Source organism: Gopherus evgoodei, chromosome 2 (genome assembly GCF_007399415.2).
Source record: "Gopherus evgoodei ecotype Sinaloan lineage chromosome 2, rGopEvg1_v1.p, whole genome shotgun sequence".
NCBI lineage: Eukaryota > Metazoa > Chordata > Testudines > Testudinidae > Gopherus > Gopherus evgoodei.
Window position 1 is genome coordinate 181,578,267 of NC_044323.1, and position 27,770 is coordinate 181,606,036.

The window sequence follows — 27,770 nt, forward strand, 5'->3', positions numbered from 1 at the left end:
ACCCAGGCTCCTTGGGCAGCTTTTATTACATTCTAGGGTGACCATATGTCTCATTTTGGCCAGGACAGTCCCCTTTTAAAGCCCTGCCCTGGACGTCCTGACTTTTTTTAATTTTGCAAAACTGGGCATGTGTCCATCATTGGTTGGCAAGAGCAAATGGGATAAATGCCCAGCTTTGCCAAGAAGGGACTTGGGGCAGGAGCAGCTCCGTGCGGGGGGGGGGGAGGGGGAGAGGGACTTGTGGAGGCCCCTAGAAGGGAAGGTCTGTATTCTAATACAGGGAGCAAAGGAGCAGTGTGTATATATGTTTAAAAGAGAGTAAATTTTGGCTGTCTAAAAGGCCTATTCAAATAGGGAAGGAATGACAAGTGGCAAACACTTGACTGGGGGAACAGTGAGGCAATTGATTGCTGTCAAGTCTTGGAGTGGTGAGAAACAAGGAGTTCAAACCCTCCCAAAACAATTCAAATGGCCTGTGCCTCTGTTCACTAGGGAGAATGAGAAAACCAGAGCCAAAAGTCTCAGCTCTTCCTGGGCCCCTAACACTCAGGTCCTCTCCTAGTTCTTGACCACAAAATGTCCCTTGCACAATAGTAATCTGCAGATCTCTCCACCTCCAGCCCCCTCAACTTGTACAATGTAATTTTAAATTGTCCATACAAAAATCTGCAACACATCGATAAATGACAACTCTAGAGCAGCAAACAAAACAAATAAAATTTAATTTTGAAAATAAATGGCCCAGGGGATCCTTACATAATTAAGATTCATATTCACTTTTTAAGTGCTTTTAAAAAAATACCCTCTATTTTTCAATTTGTTTGAAAATGCTGCAGAATTTAAGTGTGCTCTTTAAGTTCAGCATCATGCATGCTGCAGGAGCCTGGTTACAAGATTTAGATTCATCTCGCTGCAGAGTACAAGGGTGCAGATCCTCACCTCATGTAAACTGTTGTAGTTCAGTTTAAGCCAATGAAGGTATGACAATTTACACCAGCTCAGGTTCTGACAATGAAGCTAACTTACTGAGGTACTATTTTGGTTGATATATTCCAAGTTAATTCTCGACATTGCAGAAGTTTGTGCTCTGAAAATCACATTATACAATGTATAATTTCTGATGATCATAAAACTGAACGTGATGGCAACAGCTAGAGTCACTTATAGTGCTTCCCCACACAGTACAAGAGATTGCTTCACTACTAATGTTGGTGTCACTAAGCATAACCCTACGTAACTCGGGAGGGTGGAAGGCCACAAGAGTATGGAGCCTTCCTGGTTTTAGGCCTCAGCAGACAAGAGTCCCTCCATGTTTGAACTTTAATCGACCTAAAAGGCCAGGTGTAACAGCCGTTATCAGTTGCAACAGTTCTAACTGGTCTAAAGCAGAAATAATGAAGCTTGTGCACCTTTAGCAGAAGGACAAGATAACTTGCAGAAGGAAAACTTACTAACGAGCTGCCGGGGCCAAGATTACTTAATGCACCTGCGCTTACGTAATTGCTACAGGGGGAGGAAGGAGGAGGAGGGAGGGGAAACGGGGGATTGCTAGTCAGTGAGAGAAGTTCTCATGGATATAAAGGAACAGACTGCTTGTTTTAGGTGTGCTTGATTTGAGTCAATCTCCCTGCACCGCTTTGAGATCTCAAATAAACTTGGTTTGCTTCTCCACCCTGGTGTGTTTATTGGCGCGGCACACCAGGCGACGGACCCCCCCGCTGTTGCTTGGCCTCAGGCAGTTATCTGCCGGCAACAGTTCTTGGCGCCCAACGTGGGGCATTGAGGCTAAAATTAGCCTTGCCTGGATCCCTTCTGGTGGTCGATGGATTGCGGTGACGACCAACGCCCAGCGCGCACCGGTGACTTCACCGGGGGCCTCGGCGGAGACGCAGTTCGACTGACCCCAGAGGGCACAACGGTGCAACGCGCTCGAGTAGTGGAGAAGCAGTTGAGGGCGACGGTGATTAACCGGTCCCTTGGATAAGGTAGGAACAGTCCAGTGGTCTGGATTTTTGCCTGTTATGACCTGGGGACGCCCAGTGTCACCCTAGGATATGGGGCAGGGACAGAGTACAGGCAGGGCACGGTGTACACCCTTAGAATGCATTCTAGCGAATTGGGAAGTGCTTGGATCAGATCCACTAACTAAAAGCAAACTAAAAAGTTCCGTATAGTAGACTGGCCTCAATATCAACTAGAGGACCAGAAAGGTGGCCACCGGAAGGATCACTTAATTATAACATGATCCTCCAATTACTCCTGTTTTGTCAGCAAATGGGTAGCTTCTGAAGCTGTTTGTATGGAGAGCTCTTGTAAAAATACCCCACTGTAGCTCCAGTTCCTCCTTCTGTCTGGCAGAGTGCAAGGATCCAAAAGCAGGTTAGGGATAGTGCAGGGACAAAGGAGGGACCTGTCTAGAAAGGGGAGACCCTGTGTCCTAGTGCACTCTCTCCCTGTTGTAGCTAAAAAGCAAGATCAGATGCAGAATGGTACTGGGGGCCAGTGTGAATGACTGTTACCGGAAGACGCCCAGAGTACCCTGTGAAGCAAAAGCTCGTGACCAGGACTACTCTAACGCAAGCCCGGTAACTAGTGGATCTTTAGGAGGTCCGACCCATGGTGGGCTGACTTGGCCTGGCATCGTCCGGTGAGGAAGCTGCCTGGGTCTAGGAGTGTGTGTACCCATCTTCCCTTCCCCTTTCCTTTCCGTGTGGGCTACTGACAGTCTGATCATCTCACTGGATGCAATCAGAGTAAGCGGCGCCGTCTCCGAGAGACTAGCCGACGCTCTTTGCTGAAGGGAGGTGTAGGAGGGTCGTGGCCATCCTCGTTAGCCTGTCCTGTGCGAGTACCCTGTAGGGAAAAATCCTTAGTTTATGAGCCGCTAGCGCGGACAGGGCACCCTCCCTGTGTGTGTAAGTGGAAAATGGGTGGGGGGCAGTCTAAACATTCCATCTCACCCCCTAAGGGTACCCCAGCATATTACATGTACGTACATTATGGTTCAACAACCTGCAGGTATTTAGAGAAATGGAATATTTACACGCGTGAAAATCCATCCATCCATCTAAACAATGCCCAGTAGAAGGTACTTCAATCTAGATAAGATCATACATCTAAGAGGAGCGTTTAATCACCAAAAAGCCCTGACACAGGGTGAGCAAATTTGTCTATTGAGGAAAGGAACGGGTTAATTTAAAAATCATCTTGGCCTAGGGATGGAAGTGGGGGGGGTTGCTCTGCGTTCAGGGTCAGGAATCGGCGCGGACTGTGCTTGGTGCAGGGAGGGACTGCTTTCGGCCCCAGCTGGCTGTGAAGGAAAAAAATATAGACAGAGGCAAACCAAAGGCAATACAAGTTACAGAACTAAGATTACATTTGCAAAGCTTAACTGTCCAGTAAGATCCAACAGTGTGCCTTTGTGACCCCGGAGCCAGTGTGGCTTGGTGACACTGAAGAAGCCACAGGCAGCCGACCTGGACTGGAATCTCTGAAAGAGACACTGCAGAAGATTCCAGGGTGCAAGAGAACAGCCCTCCAAAGAGCGGAAGCATGTTAGAAATTCTGGACAAGCTGTATACAGGATAATCTCCAGTCCACCTCTCCCCCCTTCTCTGAACATTATACACAGAAGTGGCCAGTCTGGATGTACGTGTGTGGGTATGAAAGGGGCTTGGGGCATTAATGTTTTCCTGAGTGATGAGGGAGCGTTCCCAACACTCTCCGTTGTTGTTTTATTATTTTATTAATGGAGCTTTAAAATACAGTTATATGGTGTGTTTTCTTTATCTTCCCCCAACGATCCTGTAGTGTCAGCCTGATCACCTGACACGAGGGATAGATTGGTAACAGAAATTTGTCACAGTTTGGTGAGCAATTAAGAAGAGGGGGGAGCCCTGCAGAATTTACACCATCTATTTGTTTTACCCTTGTTATTTTGTGTTTGCTTTGCTTGGTACTGTTGGTGTTATATGTTGAGAACTGCATGAGTAAAAGTGAGTCCTAATAGGATAAGAAAACGCTATCTGGTTCTGGTTCTGTTCTGTTTAACCGGTTACTGTTGTTTTCCTGCTCTGTTCATTTGGGCGTTAGGAGTGTGGGCAGAACTGAACCTCTTGTTCGTAATTCCTCGGAGTGGAAGCCATGTGTGCAAGAAAGTTCTGAGGTTGAATGGAGATCCTTCTGTCCCGTCCCCTGTAGCGGTCAGTGTACAGAAGTGGGAAAGTCTGGCTTAGACTGTAATTCCCTCTGCGTAATTCTCTTTTCTGTTTAAGTGTCAAACAGATGAATGAGTCTCTGGGTAAACCCTCTAAGAATCGTCCTTTAAATTATATGTTAAGTAAATGGCCTTTGCCCAATGGGCCATGTGTTTTTGTCCAGGTGGCAAGCCTCATGAAGGAGGACTCGGGTAGTCTTGTGAGTAAGAATGTTTAAGGGAAGAGACCAGGAGGGCTGGAGGCTAGTTGAGAAGCCCACCCTCCTAACTAAACTGGTAGTGGAACAAGTTGGTGCCCATGGAAGGGACGGTTCAGCAAGAAAAGCAGGATCGGGCCCAGGCAGGCAGGCAACAGAGAGAGAGAGAGAGAGAGATTGGAAAGCAGGTTGGAAAACTTTAAGGGTGTAGTGGAAGGAAGGAGTCAGTAAGTGTAAGCATGGAGATTTCAAATACCCAGGACTTACTTGGAATGATGATTTAAGTTGATAAAAGTGGCTGTTGGGAGACAAGCAAGTGATTTAAGGGAGAGTGAGAAGTTAACTCTGTAGTTGCTGAACGAAACAGCAGTTGAACTTTGTAAAAATGCTAAAGAAAAAAAAGTTTTTGGTGTCTGTGAAATGTTTGTAAATAAATTCAGGCAAAGAAGTTATTGGATTGCAATCATTTGGTTTGGCTATGAACAATTTAGTTGAATTAGCTGAAGAATGTATACAGTGTTATGTAATTGAAAACCTGGGCTGCCTATGAAACAAGTACAAGAAACTATGGGGTAATTCCTCTGTTTTGCCTGAAGCCAACAAGAGTATTTGTATATTTCAAGCGATGATTGTCTGCCTAGAAGGGTAGACCTCTGTTTTTTTTTTGTCTTTCAGATAATCAGAGAAAACTGATGCCAGCTGAACAGCATTCAACGTATCATGCATTTACTGGCACAACAGGAATTATGTTTTGTGTTCTATGTCCTGTCTTGTGGTGTTTGTCTCGTGGCCAAAATTGTTGTGTTTAATATTTTCATAGGATAGTCTAGTTAAAATCAAATAGAAGGGTTAAATTAAAATGCAGATATTTGTTTTGTTCAACTTGGAATACAAAGTGTTTAGATAAATCAGGAGAATGTAATATACTAAAGTCTAATGCATTTCCTTAAGTAAGGAAAAGAAACTTTATTGGTCAAACTGTTAATTGCAAAATTGTTGTTAAAATTTGCATACCAACAGTCTTTGAAAGCAAAGACATGAAAAGTTAACCCACTCCCCATATTGTACATGGGATCTTTCTGGCTACCTCAGATTTCTAGCCAGAGGGCTGGGGATGGTGGAAGGCTATTGGACTAGAGGTTGTATTGAGTGAACTCCTCAAAGTGGGTGTGCTTGTCCTGGCTTGTTGCTCCAAAGCTCTGTAATAAGGTTATTTTAGTAAAAGGGTGTGTGTGGCATATATTAAATAATAAGACTAATTACTGTATAATGACAATGTTTATGTCTTCATTGTTGGGAAAAAGGTGTATAAGTAAAAAGTGGAAGTTTCCTTTGCAGGTTAAAAGAAGACAAGAAAGGAAGAAGAACAAAGCACAGAATGAGTTAACGGGAAAAAAAAAATTAGCTAGCAAGCTCAGGCTATAGATAAGACACTGACTCCATTCAAGGACACTGCTCACAGTTAAGATTTGGCTAACAACTAGGAAAAGGAGGGCTTGAATTTGCCCACACAGCTATGAGATCTGAAAAACATTGCCAGGCACTAATGAAATGTGTTAAGTTTCTTTTCTCACAGGTAAAGAAGGGCTACCCAAAGACCCTAGCAGCCCTGCCACTCCTTGAAACCAGGAGACGGGATTGATGTAAAGGTCCACCGACAAAAGACTGCCTTGGCTCCATGCTGGAAAGGCCCTTATTAAGTCCTGCTACCTACCAACACCGCTGTGAAGTGCCAAAGGCTAACTGCTTGCTCCCAAGATTCTCACTGCAAAAAGACCCCTCCACATCGGGAGAATTCTACTGATGATTAGCCTATTTCACCTTCTAGCTCCACTGTGCCTTCTGGACAGTAGGGAAAAAGTACAAGGATGCTGCACCACGACTGTTTTGGGAAAGAAGAAGGAACACTCGCTCCACTGAAATTGCCAAAGTCCAGGAATTCCTGACTAGAAAGGACATTAAGAACTGACCCTGGTGAAGAAACAAAGAATTATACACTGGTGGGAGGACATTTGTGGGACCCATGTTTGGGAATGTGGTATTAATTGGATTTTGGGGTTTATTCTACAGGCTGCGCCCTGTGTTTTGGATAAATCCTTCAGCATATATATCTCTCTCTAATTGGATTTTAAATAACAAGTACCCAAAGAGTTTGTTCTGCTACTAGAAATTTTACCCGTATTGAAACCATTCCAGTGACTAATAATGTATGCTATTAATGGAAATGCCTTTTGACAGTACCTGAGAATAGTTAAATAACAGGTGTATTATAGTACTACACCAAGAAAAGATGGTATTAAATATAACTGAGGCTGGGAAGGCATTGCAGTGGGATCTAGTATGTTTAGGAATCCGCGATTTCCTAAATGACCAGCTGATGGCCATTCGGAGTGATCTTGAGTACCAGACTTGGCCCACTGCCCTTACAGACGCATCAGGAATACCATCTGATCTGTGATCATGGAGACATACTTGGACACTTCCTGGGTGGAAGTGTGGCTTCCCAGGGCTGGGTGTGCGCCCTTATAGGGGATGAATGCTGTACTTATGTCCCAGAAAGCGCACAGGATATTAACAAGCACATCCTGTCAGCCAAACAGGCTTTTGAACAGTGGAAGGCCCAGGAAAGGAAACCTACTCTTTCTGATTCCCTCTGGGGCTGGTTACTCAACCTGGGAGAACTAGGGGAAGGCATTGTTCACCTCCTGCTCGCTGGTGTGGTGTTGTGTATTGTTACTCTTCTTTTGCTTGCTTGCTGTAAAGCACTCCAGCTCCCTAGAGCTTAATCACATGTTATCCTTTAAATGTGAGAACACTCAGCCAAAAGTTTGTTGAGTATTCTCAAAGGAGGGAGTTGTTGGTGTCACTAAGCATAACCCTACGTAACTCGGGAGGGTGGAAGGCCACAAGAGTATGGAGCCTTCCTGGTTTTAGGCCTCAGCAGACAAGAGTCCCTCCATGTTTGAACTTTAATCGACCTAAAAGGCCAGGTGTAACAGCCGTTATCAGTTGCAACAGTTCTAACTGGTCTAAAGCAGAAATAATGAAGCTTGTGCACCTTTAGCAGAAGGACAAGATAACTTGCAGAAGGAAAACTTACTAACGAGCTGCGGGGCCAAGATTACTTAATGCACCTGCGCTTACGTAATTGCTACAGGGGGAGGAAGGAGGAGGAGGGAGGGGAAACGGGGGATTGCTAGTCAGTGAGAAAAGTTCTCATGGATATAAAGGAACAGACTGCTTGTTTTAGGTGTGCTTGATTTGAGTCAATCTCCCTGCACCGCTTTGAGATCTCAAATAAACTTGGTTTGCTTCTCCACCCTGGTGTGTTTATTGGCGCGGCACACCAGGCGACGGACCCCCCCGCTGTTGCTTGGCCTCAGGCAGTTATCTGCCGGCAACACTAATATACACTATCCTGCCATTCTAGTCCTCAGTCTTTCCTAACTAAAGAAAGTCTGTCTATCATGGCAAGTAATATGAGTTTTGTGATATGGATAAGGGCAAATAGCTATTTCATTCGTGACCCACCTATGATTTGATACCAAGATTCATGAGGAGAAATGTTAATGCTATAGAATAGTGACCACTGAGAACAGCATGTGATTTTCCACGCAGAAATCATTTAACAAAGTGCCTTTGAAGGAATAACCTCCAACCCCATGTCTAAGGTTATAGGGAGTAAACATCACACCAGTGTGATTTGTTTGGAATCACTCCTGAGGATAGCAGGTAGAAAAGGATGGATGGACAGATGTATCACAGCCTGCAAATACATCAACAGAGCAGCATAGACAGCATCTTGGGAAAGGTTATGTCTCTCTTCCTTCTGACTGGATGTTGTGGTCTAGAATGGCAGCTAGTTCAGTGAAAGGGGAATAAAGGGAGGAAAAAAACTACCACTACCCCAAGAGGTCAATAAGGAATGGAAACTGCTGTACCCAATGCCTTCTTATTTCCCCCAAATATTCAAATAGTTTAATATATAACATTACAGGGACCCAAATTCCATCCCCACATGCAAGCATGCTGTTCCCACTGAAGTGAATGAAAATCATGTGCATGCAGTGGACAGATTAAATGCAAGTCATTAAAAAAAAACAAAAAACATTCAGCCCCAGTTCCAAGCAGCTCAAAGACTTTAAGCAGAAGGAATGAGCATCATTAATTTTGGTTCACTTCCCCATGGAAACCTGAGTGCAGATGTCTATTTTCTCTTTTGAGGGCCTGATTGTCCTGTATTAGGGAATTACTCATGTAGGGAATTGAAAACCCTATGAGCTTTTCCTCATAATGTGTATGGGGTATCCTTCCCAGGGGCTGGACTTACCCCTGCAGAATGAACAGGGGCATAGACCCCAAAACTAGCAGATCACCTGAGATCCACAGAGATCCCAGAGAAACCAAAAGGTCTAGAGTCATCCGCACAGAGACCCTGTGCTCTGCACTGGTTCATTCTTCCACTCTGCTCCATGCTGGTTAGGCCTCAACTGGAGTATTGTGTCTAGTTCTGGACACCACATTTCAGGAAAGATGTGGATGAATTGGAGAAAATTCAGAGCATAGCAACAAAAATGATTAAAGGTCTAGAAAACATGACCTGTGAGGAGGGAAGACTGGGTTTGTTTAGTCTGGAGAAGAGAAGACTGAGAGGGGACATGATAGCAGTTTTCAAGTACATAACAGGTGTTACAAGGAGGAGGGAGAAAAAATTATTCTCCTTAACCTCTGCGGATAGGACAAGAAGCAATGGGCTTAAATTGCAGCAAGGGAGGTTTAGGTTGGACATTATGAAAAACTTTCTAACTGTCAGCGTGGTTAAACACTGGAATAAATTGCCTATGGTGTTTCTGAAATCTCCATCATTGGAGAGTTTTAAGAGCAGGTTAGACAAACACATGTCAGGAATGGTCTAGATAATACTTAGTTCTGCCATGAGCGCAGGGGACTGGACTAGATGGCCTCTTGAGAGACCTTCCAGTTCTATGATTCTATGGCTCTCATCATTTCCTGGCAGGTTAGCTTCCACAAGAACTGTGCTGCTATGTAATCCCTCACCAGCCACTACCCCAGAAACCTTTCTAAGAGAAGATTCCAACCTGTAGAGGAGAAACTCAGGAGAGGTATTGTTAATGTGAAGAGCAGCCATTCCTCTGTTCTATGTGCTCTCACCTCCAGCCTGCTCCTTTCCAACACATTCAGGCCCTGGCCAACTCCCTGTAGCCTGGGATTAATCTAGGGTATAATGTGCATCTATCACAAACAACAAGTTCTTTGTTAAGGTGGCTACTTAGAGTTAGTTAAGAAGATGAAATTAGTGAAGCACACATGGAAACTTTGAGCTTTAGTTAATATATACAAATATAATGGAAATAATAGAAAAATCAATGCACAAAAGAATAAGTACAGTAAAGTGTGCACAATGTTACGTTGTGCACACTTACAACCTTATGGAGACCATTAGAAACAAAGATGGAAGAAACCATCATTGGAGCTCTCCACAAGAGGATGGTGCTGGGCCAGGCTTCCTATCCAGTTACCACATGTGATCATCCTGGTGTCCCAGCTATGGATAAGTTTGACAACCTTTCCTATACCTTTTTCAATTCCCCCCCCACACACACACATATATCCGGGACTACATCTCATTAAGGCTCAGACTCCTATGCATATTTGATATTCCAGTTGACCCTAAGCCATTAGCTCTTATTGCAAAAAGCCCCTAAAATGCTATCATATATTCTTTTGTAGTTTACCTGTTTGTTATACAATACATTGCTATCTATCACAACATTGCTACCTATCACAAGATACATATTGCTAAATTTCATGACCTTCTAGAAAGCACATAATAGCAACTTCTACTAGGCTTCACTCTAAATCTCTAACACTAAATGCTTAAAATCTATAGCCAAGTCTATTTTTAGTACATATATTTTAGTTCTTCTACTTGCTATTACAGCTTCAGTAACCTCCATTATTATTTCTAGAAGCTTCCTTAGCAAATAAATATTTCACCCAAACCTATAGACCCTTCAAGATGAGGTCAACAGTCAACACTCCCGTGGAGGGGCTTCAATGAGTTTTGGAGGCAGGTGGGAAATGATATGCAATACCAGTGGCACTTCCTCCTCTGCTTCCAAAATTAATTGGTTTCTCTGAAATGCAATATTAGATGATTTGCAAACACTTGTATTTGTAGTTTAACATGTCTTTGTAAGAAGACTTAGTCAAAAGAAGTTCTGTGAACTTCAGCTATTATGTGTGTAAAGTTGAAAGGTTACAACATTCTTTGAGGTTTCTCTTCGTAAATATTCTTTTTGCTACCTTCACTGGGCTTCCTGATCTCTAAAGGCCAAAGGCCCAACTGAAAGACAATACACAGGGGATGAGGTTTTCTCTATTTAATCACAAATCTGTCAAAATGCCTCAGTACAAAGATTAGATAATTGCTCATTTTTTCTTGTTTGTATTATCTTCAGAAAGAAATCCATGACAAATGAATTCTTATGTTGTTCAGTCATGTGTATGTTATATTTTCTATACACCTAGGTCTAGATTCTGACACCCTTACCCACCTTTCTCTGTGAGTTGTCCTACTGAAATCAGTGATACCATTCAAAGTGAGTAATGGTGTCAGAATCCTGGCTCCTTTGTATTTGACTTCCATTTATATGGTTTTGGAAGACTCCCAGGCCAAAATTTACAAACATAGGTGTTTAAAGTTAAGGCTTTAAACCTATATTTAGGTACCCTTCTGCTAAAGAGTGGCCTGACTTTTAGAGGTGCTGCGTACCAAGGGTTCTCATTGACTTGGATTTGTGGGTGCCTAGGATCTCTGAAAAGCACTAAAGCAGGCCAGTTATCTAGGGCCAGGTTGACACTACAAACTTACTTAGGTATAACTACATTGCTCAGGGGTGTGAAAAATCTACACCCCTGAGCAACATAGTTATATTGACCTTAACACCCCTGTGTAGATAGCACTATGTCAGTGGGAGAGCTTCTCCTGACATAGCTACTGCCTCTCACAGAGGTGGAGTTTTTAAGTCAATGGGAGAGCTCTCTCCTGTCAGCTTAGAGCAGGGGTCACCAACCTTTCAGAAATGGGGTGCTGAGTCTTCATTTATTCACTCTGATTTAAGGTTTCATGTGCCAGTAATACATTTTAATGTTTTTAGAAGGTTTCTTTCTCTAAATCTATAATATATAACTAAACTATTGTTGTATGTAAAGTAAATAAGGTTTTTAAAATGTGTAAGAAGCTTCATTTAAAATTAAATTAAAATGCAGAGCCCCCCGGATTGGTAGCCAGGACCATGCAGTGTGAGTGCCACTGAAAATGAGCTCGTGTGCCGCCTTTGGCATGCATGGCATAGGTTGCCTACCTCTGGCTTAGAGTGTCTTCACCAGAAGTGCTGCAACAGTGCAGCTGCAACAATGTAGACCAGCCCTAAGTATTTAAATATTAATGTAGGGGTCTACTTTCAGGTACCATGTTTGAATATTTTGGGCTCTGATTTAATTTTTAGTATCGATTGCAAAGAAAAGTATTAAATACGCAGTTTCTGCAACCACCCTTGGTCTCTGTTAAACAGGTATTTTATAAGAATAAGCTCATGTGACTAAATTCTGTCCTCAGTTATACCGGATGTAAATTCAAAGTAACTCCACTGAATTAAATTGATTTATTCCAGGTTAACAGTGATATAACTGAAAGCAGAATTTGGCCTCTGGTCATTCTTTAAATAGGAGGCTATAAAAAGATTTCAGACTTAATTACAGATTTCAAGACCCTGCACCTGTCTATTTTAGTGCACCTCCAGGAGTTGGGGAGAAATGTGAAATTTAAATCTGTAAATAACTAAATAAATTCTGGCATTACCCAATGGTGTTTTTGTGTGCACGTGTGCATAATTCCGATTGATTATGAAGTAACAGTTTAGTTTATGATGTCATATGATAACAGAAGATAGAAACAACAGGATTGTTCTACCCAAATTAACTCTCCAGCATTCATGAAACAGGACATACTGATAATATGCTTCAATCTGAACAAAGGGGCAAAGGCACATTTACAACACCAGTCGCTCCCCCCTTTCACAACATCACTCCCAGCTTATTTAAAACAACATTCAAACTGCACATCAGTTTCTCTTGTGCCTTGTTAATGCTCATTATTCCCTGAACTCCTTTTTTCTAGAAACTGACTGAAGAGCCAGATTCTGAACTCATTGTTTGCATATCTGCTGACTGCAATGAATAACCCCCCGTTTCCAAACCCAGCATTTCTATGCGACTCAAACAGTTGCAGCCACCAACTACAAAAAAAAAAGGGAGAGGAGGGGAGAGGAGTTATGCAGGGCAGTGAGAGCACATGGTTCCTGGAGAAAATGAGATTGAAAATTATGAAAAAGCTTGTTCACAGCCTGTAAACAAATAACTCCAATCAAGCATAAGAGAGGGGAACCACTATTTAGCATCAGATGAAAAGCTGTAAAAATGGACACTGAGAGGTATATTCTTCTCAACTTGAAAAACTGGGCTCAGTACTGTAGCACAACAGCTCTGAAATGAAAAAATATATATATTCTCCTTCATTGTGAGAGAAATTAAAACGATTGGAGAGATTCGATGGTGCAAGAAGCTGTCAACTACAGCTTGATGCGGGGAATTTGCCGCAATGGGGAGGGCAGGTAATACTGATTCTGCCATTTTCCCTCAGATTTTCTGCTGGATCAGGGCAGCTTCTATTTTGGCAAGGACTCCATAGGAGTCTGCAAGCACTGTGACAGGCACAGAACTTCCATCCTAGAAGGATGGGTGGCTATGGCGGCTTTAACCCACCTTTGCTCTCTCCCAATCTTGGGCTGTCTGGGGCTGACGAGGTCCCCAGCATAAGTTAGCCTTAGGGCTGTCTAAGGTATGGCCTCTCAGGACTTATTATTTATTTTACCATAGCTCCTAGGAGCCCAAGTCATGCACAAGGACCCCACTACGCTAGGTGCTGTACAAATACAGGGAAAAAAAGATGCCCCAAGGAATTTATAATCAATCAAGAAACAAGCAATAGGTACATGCAGACAGATAGGGGAGTGCAAGGAAACAATGAGATAGTATTGGTCAGCATGATACGCAGTGGTCTCAGAACACGAAGAAGCCTCACCATTGTCAATTTTTTTTTTTTACAGGCAAAGGAGAGCTTCAGGGAGAATTGCCCTACAGCAGTGGCTCCCAAACTATGGGCCGTGACCTCTAGTAGGGTCACTCCGTTAGCAATCCTGAGTGTGTGGGATTGTAAAATGGAATCCTCCATACAGCATGACCTTGGTGTATGTGAGATCACACTCCATGGTGGACACCATTGGTTCGTAGAACAAAATGGCATCCTACATGCAGCCTGATCTTGCACCTACAAGGTGATGCTGTTCAAGGACACTGTTTTAAAATGGCATCCCTCAGACTGTCTGGGGTCATAGGAAACAATACATCTGAAAATGGGATCATGCAGGGAAAAGGTTTGGGAAACGTTGTCCTAATGGCTGTGAACTTCCAAAGTCTGCCTGCTGCAGTGCCACCCCTGACAAGCCCCCTATCCTGGGGCTTAGAATGGGCTCCTTGGAAGGCAACTCTACAGCTGTCTTCTGCAGTGCGTGTGCCAAAGGAACCCTCCCCTAGCTGCAACCAGGGCTTTTAAGACCACTTTTTGACACTCAGACCCTTTAACCAAGCAAAAAGAAGATGGAGCAGGGTTGAGGATGCCACCTCTATAATTAAGAATGCAGAAAAGGCTCAAATTATAACACCATAATCTCACCCAATCCCTATTTTTACTCACTTGTGACTTCCCCCAAAATTCTTCTTATGGGCTAATATTTTACATGCTTGGTTTCTGCACAGAAGACGTTTGTTTTAAACTGAAGCTGATTATGTTCAGCAGTTTTGGGACTTACAAAAAAAAACCCCTCGACAATATTATTTTCTATTCTCATCCCAATTTTTATCATAAGAGATACCTCAAAAATTTTAAAGTTCAAATGTTGATTTAGAGACTTCAAGTGACTGAAAATCCACCACATCCCTCCTAAATTTTTCCAGGGTTAATTACCCTCACTGTTACCTGCACCTTTTTCTAGTCTGAATTTGTCTACTTCAGCTTCCAGTCACCTCTTAACCTTCTCTTGGATAAACTGCACAGATGAAGCTTCTTTAATCTCTTATTGTAAAGCAGATTTTCCAGATCTCAAATCATTCTTGTAACTCTTTTCTGAACCCAGTGGTGGATTAGCCAACAGGCAGATGGGGCCCATGTCCAGGGGCTCCAGCCAATTGGGGGGCCTGCCCCAGGAGACATCTGCCGTGGGGCAGCAGAAGCTCAGAGCCCTGGCAACAGCACCGGGCGCCGTGGGGGAAGCCCCCACACCCCAACCACACTCTCTGGCAGAAGCACAAGGCAGTGGGGGAAGCCCCAGCACCCAGACTCCAGCAGATACCACAGGGCAGATGGGGCAGGGGAAGCCCCAACACCCCGACCCTAATCCCCGGCAGAAGAAGCGCCCAGCACCCAGACCCTGACTGCAGCCCCGAGATGGAGGAGCTCTGACTTCCTGCTGCAACCTCAGGGCTGGGGGAGTTCTCACTCCCCACTGCGGCCCCAGGGCCGTGGCGGGGGACCAGAGCTTCTCCAGTCTTGGAGCCACAGTGGGGGGTGGCAGAAAGGAGCAAACAGGGGCTGCAGTGGGCAGGGCAATATGGTGTGGGGCTTGGGGCGGGGCCACAAGCAGAAGGAGCAGAACAGGAGCAGGAGCATTGGGAGGGCCCTCCCACTTGCTCTGGCCAGGGCCCCACAAAACCTTAATCTGCCTCTGTCTGAACCTTCCCTATTTTGTCCATATCCATTTTGAGATAAGGATCCCACAATATCCAGTGCTGTACAAACAGAAGAAGACACTGTCCCTGCCCTGAGAGGCTTACAATTTAAGGTTGTGATCCTGCAAATGCTTATGCATGTGCTTAACTTTACTGCCTCCCTCAAGCAGTCCCAGGGATTTCAGTGGGACAATCTACATGCTTAAGCATGTGTGTAAATTTATGCAGAATCTAAGCCCAAAGAAGCAGGCTGTTGTATCGAATTGTTGATAGATTGACTGTTTTTGGTTTTGGGTTCTTAATGTTCTGACTTGACTTAAATGCATTCTGGAGCACTCCCAGTAGAATTTTTTCCCCCTTAAAACTTACAGTTGCATGCTTCTGGTGCCAGCAATGCACAGCTAGGTATGCTGGGCACCATTTCCCAAGATTTTAAGCAGTGTCTGTTGGACTTTTTTTCTCCTCCTTTTTAAGATACAGCTGGCATTACTGCAATATGAAGGTTAAGAAACAAAGAACTCAATCCAATTTGTATTACAATCAATAGAAAGATTTTGATTGACTTCCATGGGAGCTGTTTCCAAGCAATCAAAAATCAGGACATTCCAAAAGTTAATGTTGGTATTGCATTGGTAATTTGGTCACATTGCACATATATAATATCTTGTATTCCTGTCTGTCTTCTTAACCAGTAATACATTAAGATTTCAATTTATATTATGTAATATTTTATGGTACAGATATAGGATGTGCAATATAGCTAAGTCAGGATTACTAATGCAACTTTAACTTTGAGAATTTCTGGATTTTTTGAATATTTAATATTTTTCAATCAACATTACATTAAGACTATTTTTTATTTAATTTTATCTTTATTTTATGAAAGTATATTTTGGATATTTTAAAAATACTTTTGCTTCATTATTTTTTATTTTGCTCTGTTGTTTCCCTGCCCTGGAAACAGTTCTACCTTGTGTTTGCTTTCAACAGCTGAGAGAGAGCCCAGCTGCATGCTTCTCACTGGGCAGACTGACATCATTCTGTACTTTGAGTCCTGACTCAACTTTTAGCACAATGCCTGAAACCACACAGCCTGTGGGTACAGCAAGATTAACATGAGAGTACACGTGTGCATTCTGATGCCCTGTAAGCACATTGCCTTGTTAATGAGGAATCAGCCAAATAATAGGTTTGATAGTGCATGGTTAAATTAGGCAATATAAATTGTAACAGTGTTTTCTGCCCATCATAGAGAGGAGATCCTGTTGAAAAATCATGACCATGAAAGTCTATTGTCTACTTCTACACATTTCCCTGTAAAGGACAGATGATTTGAGTACAGGGAGTGTTACATCTTTCAGTAAAATGCTTGTCATGAACAGATGTAGATTATTACTTATTTTGTTTATAGTCGTTACCAACATGAAGACACAGATAGCTACCTTCCCTTAGTCTAATTATTATTAATGATTTGGAAACTTGATCAATTCCACATGTGCTGTGTTTAGTCCATTTGCAAATGGTGAGGCAAGATTCCCAATATCAAAATCCTGAATCACTGTCAGATGTCTGGCATTCAAACATGCTCATAAATGCTCAGCTGCGTTAGTCTGGGCATCTCGTTCTATTGCCAACTTGAGAATACTTAGGGCCATATTTTATGGTCATCTAATGCAAAATACTTGTTCTTGTGGTGGCCAAAAGAAATGATATAAAGACACACTGAAGTCAAATGTGAAAGTATATCAGGTTGACTCCAACAACTGGGAAGCAACAGCCCCCAACAGAGCAAGGTGGCTGCAGAAATGTCATGTCACCATTAACTGCTTTGAAGCAAGGCGCATTAATACATTCTGTGAAAAATGTGAACAGCACAAAGCAAGGATACAATAGCTTGCAAAGATCATGGACAACCTTGTCTGTCTCCCACATAACTATGTTTTTTGCATTAGTCTGACCTCGCATGTACATGTTCAGCTATAGCATTTGCTGAATCTTGGTACATGGATACTGACATGAGATTCCATCATTAATGATCTGCACAGGCACCGGCTTTTTCCTCTGCCTGGGGGTGCTCAACCCCCATTCAGCCCAGGCCCTGCCCCCACTCCACTCTACTCCACTCCTTCCTCCCAAACTCCCACCTGCCCCTTCCTGCCCCAACTCTGCTCAGGCCTTACGCCCACTACACCCCTTCCCCTAAGACCCCACCCCAACCCACTTCTTCTCGCCCCGTCCCACCCCCTTCCCCGAGCCTGCCTTGTCCCTGCTCCTCCCCGCCAGCGCCTCCTGCACGCCATGGAACAGCTGCTCATGGTGGCAGGTGGCGCTGGGAGAGAGGGGGAGGAATTGATTGGCAGGGCGGATGAGAGGTGCTGGGGGTAAAGGGAGATCTGACTGCTAGTGAGTGCTGAGCACCCACTAATTTTTTCGATGGGTGCTCCAGGGCTGGCGCCTATGATGATTTGCATTACAGTATTGCTTAGCAGCCTCTGTTGAGATTGGGGACCCATTGTGCTAAGTGCTGTGTATATGCAGAGCACGAGAGAGTCCCTGCCTGAGCCATCTAAAATCTAAACGGAGAAAGTATGTGGGGGAGAAGAATTATTATCCCCATTTTACAAATGAGGAACAGAGATTAAGGCCAAGATCTTCAAAGGTATGTAGGCACCAAACTCCCATGTATTTTTATTGGGCACCTAAATATCTTTGAGAATCTGGGCCTAAGTAACTTACCCAAGGTCATGCAGAAAGTCTGTGGAAGAGCTAGGAACTGCACCCAGATCTCCTAAGTCCCAGGCCAGTATCTTAACTACAAGACCTTCTTAGAACATAAGAACAGCTAGACGGGGATCAGACCAATGGTCAACCTAGCTCAGTAGCCTGTCTTCCGACGATGGCCAATGCCAGGTACTTCAGAGGGAATGAACAGAACAGACCATCATCGAGTGATCCATCATCGAGTGATCCATCCACTGTCCATTCCTAGCTTCTGGCAGTTAAAGGCTAGGGACACCTAGGGCATGGGGTTGCATCACTGACTATCTTGGCTAACTGCTATTGATGGACCTATCTTCTATGAACTTATCTAATTCTTTTTTTAATCCCATTATAGTTTTGGCCTTCACAACACCCCCTGGCAACAAGTTTCACAGGCTGACTCTGTGCTGTATGAAGAAGTAGTTCCTTTTGTTTTAAACCTTCTGTCTATTAATTTCACTGGATGACCCTTGTTCTTGTGTGATGTGGAGTAAATAACACTTCCTGATTCATCTTCTCCATGCCATTCATGATTTTATAGACCTTGGATATATATCCCCCTCATCGTCTCTTTTCCAAAATGAACAGTTCCAGTCTTTGTAATCTCTCCTTATATGGAAACTGTTCCATATCTATAATCATTTTTGTTGCCCTTCTCTGTACCTTTTCCAATTCTAGTATATCTTTTTTGAGATGAGACAACCAGAACTGCATGCAGTATTCAAGATGTGGGCGTACCATGGATTTATATAGAGGCATTATGATATTTTCTGTGTTATTATTTATCCCTTTCCTAACAATTCCTAACATTGGTAGCTTTTTTGGCTGCCACTGCACATGAAGTGGATATTTTCAGAGGACTATCCATAATGACTCCAAGATCTTCTCAAGAAACTACATAGAAACCCAATTTAAATGTCAAACACAATATACAGGAGGGTTGATTAATTTCTTCTGGTGTATGTGTGTATAAAAATCACCCCATCCCCTCCCCAGCGCGCCAACAGGGACAGCTTCATTCCAGGGGTACTGCCAAGGGAAGGCAGCTTTGAAGGACAGCCAGGGCTCCACAGGAGCCCTACAAGCAGGCACTGCTCAAAGGATTGGCTAAATCAGCACAGCCTGTGGGCACCCTCCATGCCTCTTCCAGGAAAAGCCACCTTTGGCTGGGTCCAGGACCCCTGCTAGAGTCGGGGGGAGAAAGTGTCTTGAGACACTGCAACTACTTTCCAGATACACTTTGTGCCACCAGGGACTGCAGACTGTTTCTCTGGCAGAAATAGTAGAACCTGGAATTGTAGAGAGACCAGTAACCTTTTCCTCTATGGAGTAAATAAGTTGGAATGTGAGGAAAGGGAACTATAATTAGAGTTAACCAGACAACCAATTCTTTGATTACAGTAACACGTATCACGTAATTCTTTTCCATCGTGTGTCCTACAAAATATTGTCATATGCCAATCTTACAATATGCACACCTTACCTCAGAAGACTTCTCTACTTGTATGTTCTATTCTTATCATTACATTGTACATCTTATCTTGTACATCATTATTCTAACTTGCTTGAGCCAAAGCATCCCATAGTCTCTGATATCAGACTCCCACATAACCAACATAAACTGACTCATACTGAACACTTGACAAAGCCAGGTTCTTGGCCCCTTTGTACCACTTGACCAGTCTCCTCAATGTAACAATCACTAGGTAGAACAGATCTAGCATAGCTGGCTCTTTGTCAGAGGCGGCTCTAGGCATTTTGCCGCCCCAAGCACGGCAGGCAGGCTGCCTTCAGCGGCTTGCCTGTGGAGGGTCCGCTGGTCTGCCAAAGCTGCAGGATCAGCGGACACTCCGCAGGCAAGACACCGAAGGCAGCCTGCCTGCTGCCCTCGCGGCGACCGGTAGAGTGTCCCCAGTGGCTTGCCGCCCTAGGCACGTGCTTGGCGTGCTAGGGCCTGGAGCCGCCCCTCCTCTTTGTCACCCTCATCACAGTCCTGGGAGGAGGCGATATGGCCAAGCAAAAGGGGATGTAGCTGATGCACCTCTGTTCCAGCTATCTGTGACTGCTGGAATATCCCTATGGGTGCAATTTAAACCAGAAGGCCACCTTTGCACTCCCCTGATTCCTTCGACCTTTTCAGCCTTGGATGAAACTCAAGTTAGAGCAGCCTCACTCTGGGGTCAGGGGTTCTGAGAGGACTGGATTAAATACCCAGATAGCCAGTTACGTGAGTTTTATGGCCAATATGCATCACCCTAGGGACACAGCAAAGCCAAAGATTTGGCCGTAAATGTTTAATATAGCTTGTTTTCAATAGACTATATAAATATCTTCGTTTTTGGTTTTTAATGTGGTTAGCTATTTTAATGCAGTTGACCTCCCAAAAGAATCATCACTAGACATGCTATAGTTTGAATTCAAAACCATTCTACCACAAATTGACTTGGGTCTATGCCAAACTCTTCTTTAGTGAACTAATCTTTCTGAAATCCACTCCGCTGTTATGTTCAGCAGTGCTTACAAAAGCTAGTTATCAGTCCTCTTTTTTTATTTTGTTCTGTTTCCAAAGACTAGCATACAGTAAGCTCAGAAAAACAGAGCAGGGCACTGCAGCAAACATTAGATGTAGCCGTACTCGTCCTTTCATCAGAAACACAAACCAGACCGTTCTTACAGCAATCAACATGAAATGCATCATGTTAAATCCCTTATTTCTTTAGCATAATATAACATCCCTATGAGCTCTCTCTCATATTACCATCCTGATCAATCAGGTATGTGAGGTTTTCTAGGCAACAGGTGTTTTTTGAAACAAAATACAACCTTCCCTTCAGCTCATTATGTGAAAGAGACAGCAGCTGAAAGCATAATGCTTAGGACATGTGGTCTATAAGACACCCAGAAGAAAAACACTCTTCGTTCTGCTTATTAAGGTAAAGCACAGATGTTGTTGCAGCAGCAAGTAAAAACATAAGGCAACTATGGTCTGTGTTTCATATTGTAAATTCAGAGACTAAAATTTCAGAATATTTTAATAGGTTACAAACAGAATCCCATTTTCTTTATATGATGGAAAGTTGCTAATAGTTTCTGTAGCTCTGAACAAACATTCTTTATTATTATTTTATTTGTATTGCACTAACACCCACAACATGCCAGCACTGCCCACACATTCAGAAAGATTAAATCTTTTCATTTAAGTATTTTTTTAAGTGGACTAAATTGTGTACATCAAACAGTGGCCAGATTAGAGTGGATTTACTCAATTAGCAGAGTTCTGCAGCTGGATTTGGGATTCCATATGTAAATTAGCCCATGTCATTGTTTCGTTTGTTTGTTAGGACGCAATACTAGGTTTTCCTATTTATCATGGGGTTTTATACTGCTGCATGTCAATTGCAATAGTAAAGTTCACAGTGAATTTCATGGTGGCTTTGGCACTTCTCTATTTTTGAGGTCAAATCTCTGCTTAGGGCCAGGTTTTTGTTTTTAAAAATATTTTATTATTATTTTATAATTTGTATTCCCATAGCACCTAGAGGTCCCCTCCCTTTTTTTCTTGTTTTGTTTTATTTTTTGCTGGTAGGGGCTTCAGGCTAGAAGTGTTGGGAGTGTCATTCTTATGGTAGGAAGGCTTTTTCGAAGAGCAAAGTTTTGCAGCAATTTCTAAAGACAGTCAGACTCTGGATCCACCTGATCTCCTGACCCATTCCAATATGCTAGAGCTTCCTGACCAAAGCACTCTAACCCTGTTGGACAATAATATATAAAACCATACAAGAGATCCAGTTCAGAGAGCAACCTCAGAACTCTTGTTCCTTGAGCAGAATGGGTGCAAGGGTCTTTTGAAGGTGATGCTCTCAGCCACTAAGGTGACGGTAAAGTAGATACCCTTGCTTTGCAAACTCAGTGGAGGTTACATGTTTTCCTTGCTGCAGGGTTTGTGGGGTAGAGTAGCACCAGCAATGAGTTAGGCAAGGATTAATTCATATGGTGAAAAGCGTGGATGCACAGCTCTATGGAGATGAGATAAAATCCCTGACACTCTTTCACCCCCAACTCAGATCAGCTAACTGACTTTGAGCGATAAGCCTCCCATTTGCATGTAGCTTTATGACATTACCAGGATAGACAGGATGTTGCAAGCTGTGATCAGATGAATCCATCCTTTGTCCCTCTGCCACAGAAAAGATAGTATACTCCTGATTATCCAAACAGTGTGGGGGACACAGACTTTATCTCAGTAATTAGGAGTTCAGATAATCAAGGGCAGGACCCATTCAGTCATTTGGCAGCAGGGTGGTCTCCCCCAGGACCGGGAGCTCCCTGCACTAGCTCCCTGCACTGCCATGGCTGGTGACACTTGATCCCTGCAGGTGCAAGGTGAGAGAGGGAGGCTGCGCTCTTGGTGGGGCACAGCAGAGATCCCCGTACAGAACTCTGCTCTGCCCTGCCAAGACTGCAGCCTACCCTGTACCTTGCGCCTCCAGGACTCGGGTGTCACTGGCCCTGCAGCTGCACAGGGAGCCCTCTGCAGCGCTGCTCACTCAATCCCATGACAGCAGGGCTGCAGAGGGCTCCCCTTTCTCCCATTCAGCAGCAGGGTAGCCTCCTCATGCCTGGGGTCTCCTCCTCCTGCTCTTCCTCGCAGTCGTGGCCAGGGGTCTCTGTGCTGTTATCAGAACCTCCTCATTATCCAAATCCCTTCCTAGTCCCCCAGCATGAGATACATGCTACAGAGAGTTATGTATCTCATGCTGGGGGACCAGGAGGAATTATGATAATGTGGAGGTTTGGATAATAGGGTTCAGATAAATGGGAGTATATTGTCACTGAATTTTAGAAAAGACAGCTTAAAAAATTTTGTCTTTATAAAAATTCCTTGTTACAAAATTTATTGCAAAAGAAAAAAGAAACAGGTGTAGATATAAAAAACTGGTCATATTAAAAACAATTTAATAATTTAAAACAAAATAGGCAAAAGTCCTGAAAATAAAGAAAGTAGATGAGGATTAAAATAAAAAAAACAACAAAACTTAAGATCTGCAACCAAGTTGTGCACATTAATACCCTCTGTACTCATGTGATCTTACTGGTGCTGGATCCTCCTTATTTCATATTGCTTTTTACTCACTTGTTGCACCTTGTCTTTAATTAGGCCCCAATCCTGCAAATATTCATGCTCTTGCTGAACTGTATGCAATGGGACTACTCATACTGTGTACGCTAGCGCATACGTGTTAGGTTGTTTTTTTTCGACATCAGTGGCTTGGGTTGTAAACTCTCTGGGATAGGGACTGTATCATATTTTGTGTTCATAGAACCACTAGCATAGGGGTCCCCAGCACGCTGCCGGCACCTAAATGCACCCGCGTCCTGGCTGGCAGTCGAGCATCCGCTGAAATGCCGCCGAATTTCTGCGGCATTTTGGCGGCAATGCCTCTAGATGACGCCATTTGCCGCTGACAAGCAACATCATCAAGAGGTGTCACGACCGAAATGCCGCAGAAATTTGGTGGTACTTCGGCAGATGCTCGACCGCTGCCACAGTCCTTCGTCTGGTGCTCGCCAGACTAAAAGGTTGGTGACCACTGTACCAGCACAATGTGGATCTATCTGACTGAGATCTCTGGGAACTACTATTAATAATAATTAAAGCAACAACAATGAGAATTCCATTGCCCTCTCCACAATCAAGACTGGTAGAGGAGGTTTTGTGTATTTACAGACAAACCATAGTTATATTGGGGGGAAATGGGAAAATACTCACATGTAGCTTCACATCACCTTCAAGGATCTTGCTATTCCTGAGAAACTCAGCCACACTCCCATTTAACAGTCTGTCAAAGGCTTCTACATATGGTGCTACACCTTTGGGAGAAAGGCATTTCATTACAACTGGTTCATAAAGTCAGTATTTTGTAATACTGTCTTTTGCTGCTGGAGGGAAAAATTCTGTAGAAATGGGAAAATATTGTTGTAATATTTTGCCATATTCATTGACTTGTAAAATCAGTAAAATTAATGTATAAGCATTATTTCCAGCAACAACCAAACAATATTGCTCCCAGCGGAACCTGGCTAGCCACGTGAAAATAATGTAATCTATATACTGTATGTGGCTAGCTGCCTTTGTGCTAAAATAACAGGTGATAAAATAAATATTCTTCAATATTGCAAAGTCAGAATGGACAGATAAGCATGATTTAGACCTTTTTATTAACACAGTGCTATTAATATACATAAAACAAGTGTCATCCCCCTAAAGGAATCTATACTGAACCACTGCTATGTTTATTCCACACACCAGTTCCTGAAGCTTTATAAATTGTTTGGCAGACATTAAAAAACAATAAGTCAATTTCTAGGAAGATGGGACTTCAATATGGCAACAGTGCAATTCTACCATATGAGGAAACTAGTTCCTAAGCGATCAGTATACTGAAGCACAGCACTGGAATCTACTTGCTTTGTTGTCTGAGTTTGCAAAACTGCAAATTCTGTTAATGATAAAAGCTCCTCCAGTCACTGGAAAAAAATCTAACTTTACTAAATTATTAATCTCAATGACTATGTGACCGTTAACATACCAAGCTGATGAGTACAAGCATGATTTTTCATATAGAGTATACTACTGTATCCGGATACAATGGATACTATTTAAACTGGACGTGGATTGTCTTGACTATTGGGAAATCCAGGTAAGAATCAGTTTCTTACACCAAACTGGCTTTCTGAATAGCCGTATATATCACTTAAGCCAGAGAAAGTAATCTTTTCTTGGATATTTTCCAGTCTCTTTTTCACTCCCTGATATGCTGTCTATATATCCTCTCTATGGAAATGTATCACCTCTATGGCCCTCATCCAGCACATGTGTAAATTTAAGCCACTCAAGTGCTTTGCAGAATCAGGGTCAAAATTCTCTCCTTCCTCTCTCCCTGAGCTTCTCCTCTACTTGGTAAAAAGTAAAACCTGTTCTGAAGGGACATCAGGCTTTGCCCAATGCTGTCTTAACCAGTTGGCACCGCACTACTGCAGAACCCTGATTAATAACGCTGAAAGCTCTTTTTGCAGTAACAGCATTTTGGCCCTTCGACAGAAAACACTAGCTTTGACAATAAGGACTAGGAATTGCCTGTGTTTAGCATTCTGTGCTTAAGCTGCTTGATGGAATGCCTAGGCTGTCCTGTTCTCCTTATGTCACTTACTTTTCCTCTCATCTTTAATTCCTCTCACCTTTAATTCTAAGGAATTCCTAGGCTTTCATAAATATTTACGTGTAAGTTTCTTGTGGGATCTACCGCACAAAGTTTTTTATGGTGGAGTCGGAGAATAAAATGTTTTCCAAATCCCATTTATATTCTTTGTAAAAATCCATGCCAGTCCAAGACACTCATTTTAAGTTTTTATTCTGAAGCACAGAGACTCAAAGAGCAGCCCATCAACTGCACTAACACTGTAGAAAGTCAGAACACAGCTACACCTATTTTTAGAAAGCAAAGCTGCTGATTTCTGAGACCATATCCTAGAGTTTGCTGTGGACCTTTCTGTAATTCAGAAACTGCATGTTTTTCCTGCAAGCCTGCCACCACATGATCTTCAGGAACAAAATGTGTACTCTTCTCCTCTGTGCCATGTATGATAAAAATATTAACCAGCTAAGATGGAATACAATATACATTCAAGCCTAACTGATCACACACATATTCTGAAGTAAGCAATGGTAAATTATTTGGGTCATTGCTATGAAAGAACACATACTCTTTTACATAAGTTCTTGTTTTAACGGAAATAAAGACACACTCCCTTCTTATAAGACAGATGCAACTGTAAAGCTCTAAGACTACTGAGCGATAACGTGGCTTAAAACATGGTATGCCCAGAGCCTCCATTTTTGAGGGACACCGTTAAGGAAAGTGACGTGAATAAATACAGATGGGGAACTTTATGTGTCAAGTTACTGAGCCACATTCATCCTGGTGAGGAACTTGGGCCATCATGTTTAGCCGTAGAGACTATTTGGAATGTGAGAACCTGCCCTGAAACATACCTTCACAGGCATATAACGTATAGCTGTGCTCATGGCACCACACACGTAACAATGGCCTAAAATGAACACTATTGCTAGAACTGATACCATCTCTCCAAACTCATGGATTGGTTGAGTGTGACACTGCACATGATGTGGGCTCTATGCACTCTATCAGCACAGCCTAGGTTCTGGGCTCACATCTGTGGTAATTGCCTATGGCAAGAGTGCCATATAGGGAACATCCTGTCGCCCTTGCTCCTCCAGAAAACTTGGGACTGACAGATGCAGCCTCCAGAACAGGCAGGGCCAGACCAATTGGGAGATGTGTTGATTTACAACCTCTCACAGACAGGCTATGCTGGTTGAGTTCCTGTGTAGCTCAGCCAGGATTTAAAAGCACCACTTTCCGTAGTGGTGAATCTCCCATCTGATGTAGCTGGCCCCATAGGCACAGGGATGTGTAAATGTAATGGGTAGATGTGGCTTTGCAATTAAAATAATCAGAACAGGGACCTTAGTGACAATGGCTCCAATCTGCAGTGAGCTTTCTGTGGATGCAGGGGTCTTCCCCCCGTGGAGCTCATTGCAGGACTGAAGCCTATGTTTTGAAAATACCTATTCTTAATAGTTACTTATTCTCCCAGCTTCTGTGTGGGTCATGTGTTCTCGCTGACTATTTGCATGCAGTTTTGCTTAACCTGGAAATGTCAAGGACAACCAAAAGTCTAACTTAAGATCTGCGCAGTGTGAGTAAGTATGGCTTGGTAACATGGTACAGACAAGCGTGGGTAGATTGTAACCCTAGCCTTCCTTCCTCTGTTCCAAACTCTAGGGCTTTGGAGATGCACTTCTGGGGGCAGAGGATGAAAGAGAGTGTAAAATAAGGCCAATGCTGCAATGGTGGCAGCAATTAGTGAGCAAATGCTTACGAACAAGTTCAGCTGTGATTAAGGGGATCAAGCTATTAAATGCAGTGTTTCTGCACAGTGAAATTCAATTCAAGAGCTGGAAAATAAATCCTGATTGCTGATTTCTTCAGTAAAATGTATGTTCTGACTTTTCAGGAACACTCATGTCTTCTGCTAATTAGCCTCAGCAGACATTTTCAACTGGCGAGTGCTCTGTAACAATATAAACAGTAAAACAGAGCCATAAAGCTTGAAATATGGACTATATATTTAAGACTAGTTCAAATCTTGAATTTTCTAGGGCATGCTAATGTATGATTATGATTAAGATTAAGGTTGCCTTCTGACTTTTCCAACTGTTCTACAAAAAGAAAAAAATTGCTTTCTGCTAATGTGCAGCTCTCAAGGGGCTGGGATTGTTCTTTCTCTCTTGGAACAAAAAACATGCTCCACTTACAAGCTATATATCTGGCATTCCAAAAAAAGGCATGCAGTTCTTGAAAGAGCCACTCTTACCTCCATTGACGCCGTTTACAGCTCCACACTCCATTCCAATGGATCTGTGTGAATCTGAAAACAATGATTCAAGTCGAATTACAGATTTTTCCAGCCTCTCCATCAACATCTGTGTCTCCGCCATTCTGAAAGACACAAGCAATGTTAGACATTTGCATATGAGCACAGGTTTTACAGCACTATCATTCTTCTGTAATTTTTGGTGATTTTAACTTTCATCAATTTCTAGGATAAGGACAGGTTTACTGATCTCCCTTATAAAAACTACT

General features: G+C 43.0%; 1 protein-coding gene across 3 annotated transcripts in view; it reads right to left on the reverse strand.

Moving 5' to 3' along the window:
• Positions 1 to 27,770, reverse strand: part of CAP2 (cyclase associated actin cytoskeleton regulatory protein 2) — a 99,611-nt gene that overhangs the window by 60,767 nt on the left and 11,074 nt on the right. For 2 of the 3 annotated variants that reach the window (XM_030552454.1, XM_030552455.1), the window contains exons 2-3: positions 27,502 to 27,626; positions 23,813 to 23,913 (exon numbers count right to left, since the gene is read on the reverse strand). In XM_030552454.1, coding sequence (XP_030408314.1) covers positions 23,813 to 23,913; positions 27,502 to 27,625 — 225 coding nt within the window. In that variant the 5' untranslated portion in view covers position 27,626. Of the gene's footprint in view, positions 1 to 23,812; positions 23,914 to 27,006; positions 27,199 to 27,501; positions 27,627 to 27,770 lie in introns of those variants that run through there. The other variant, XM_030552456.1, reaches the window with a different exon arrangement.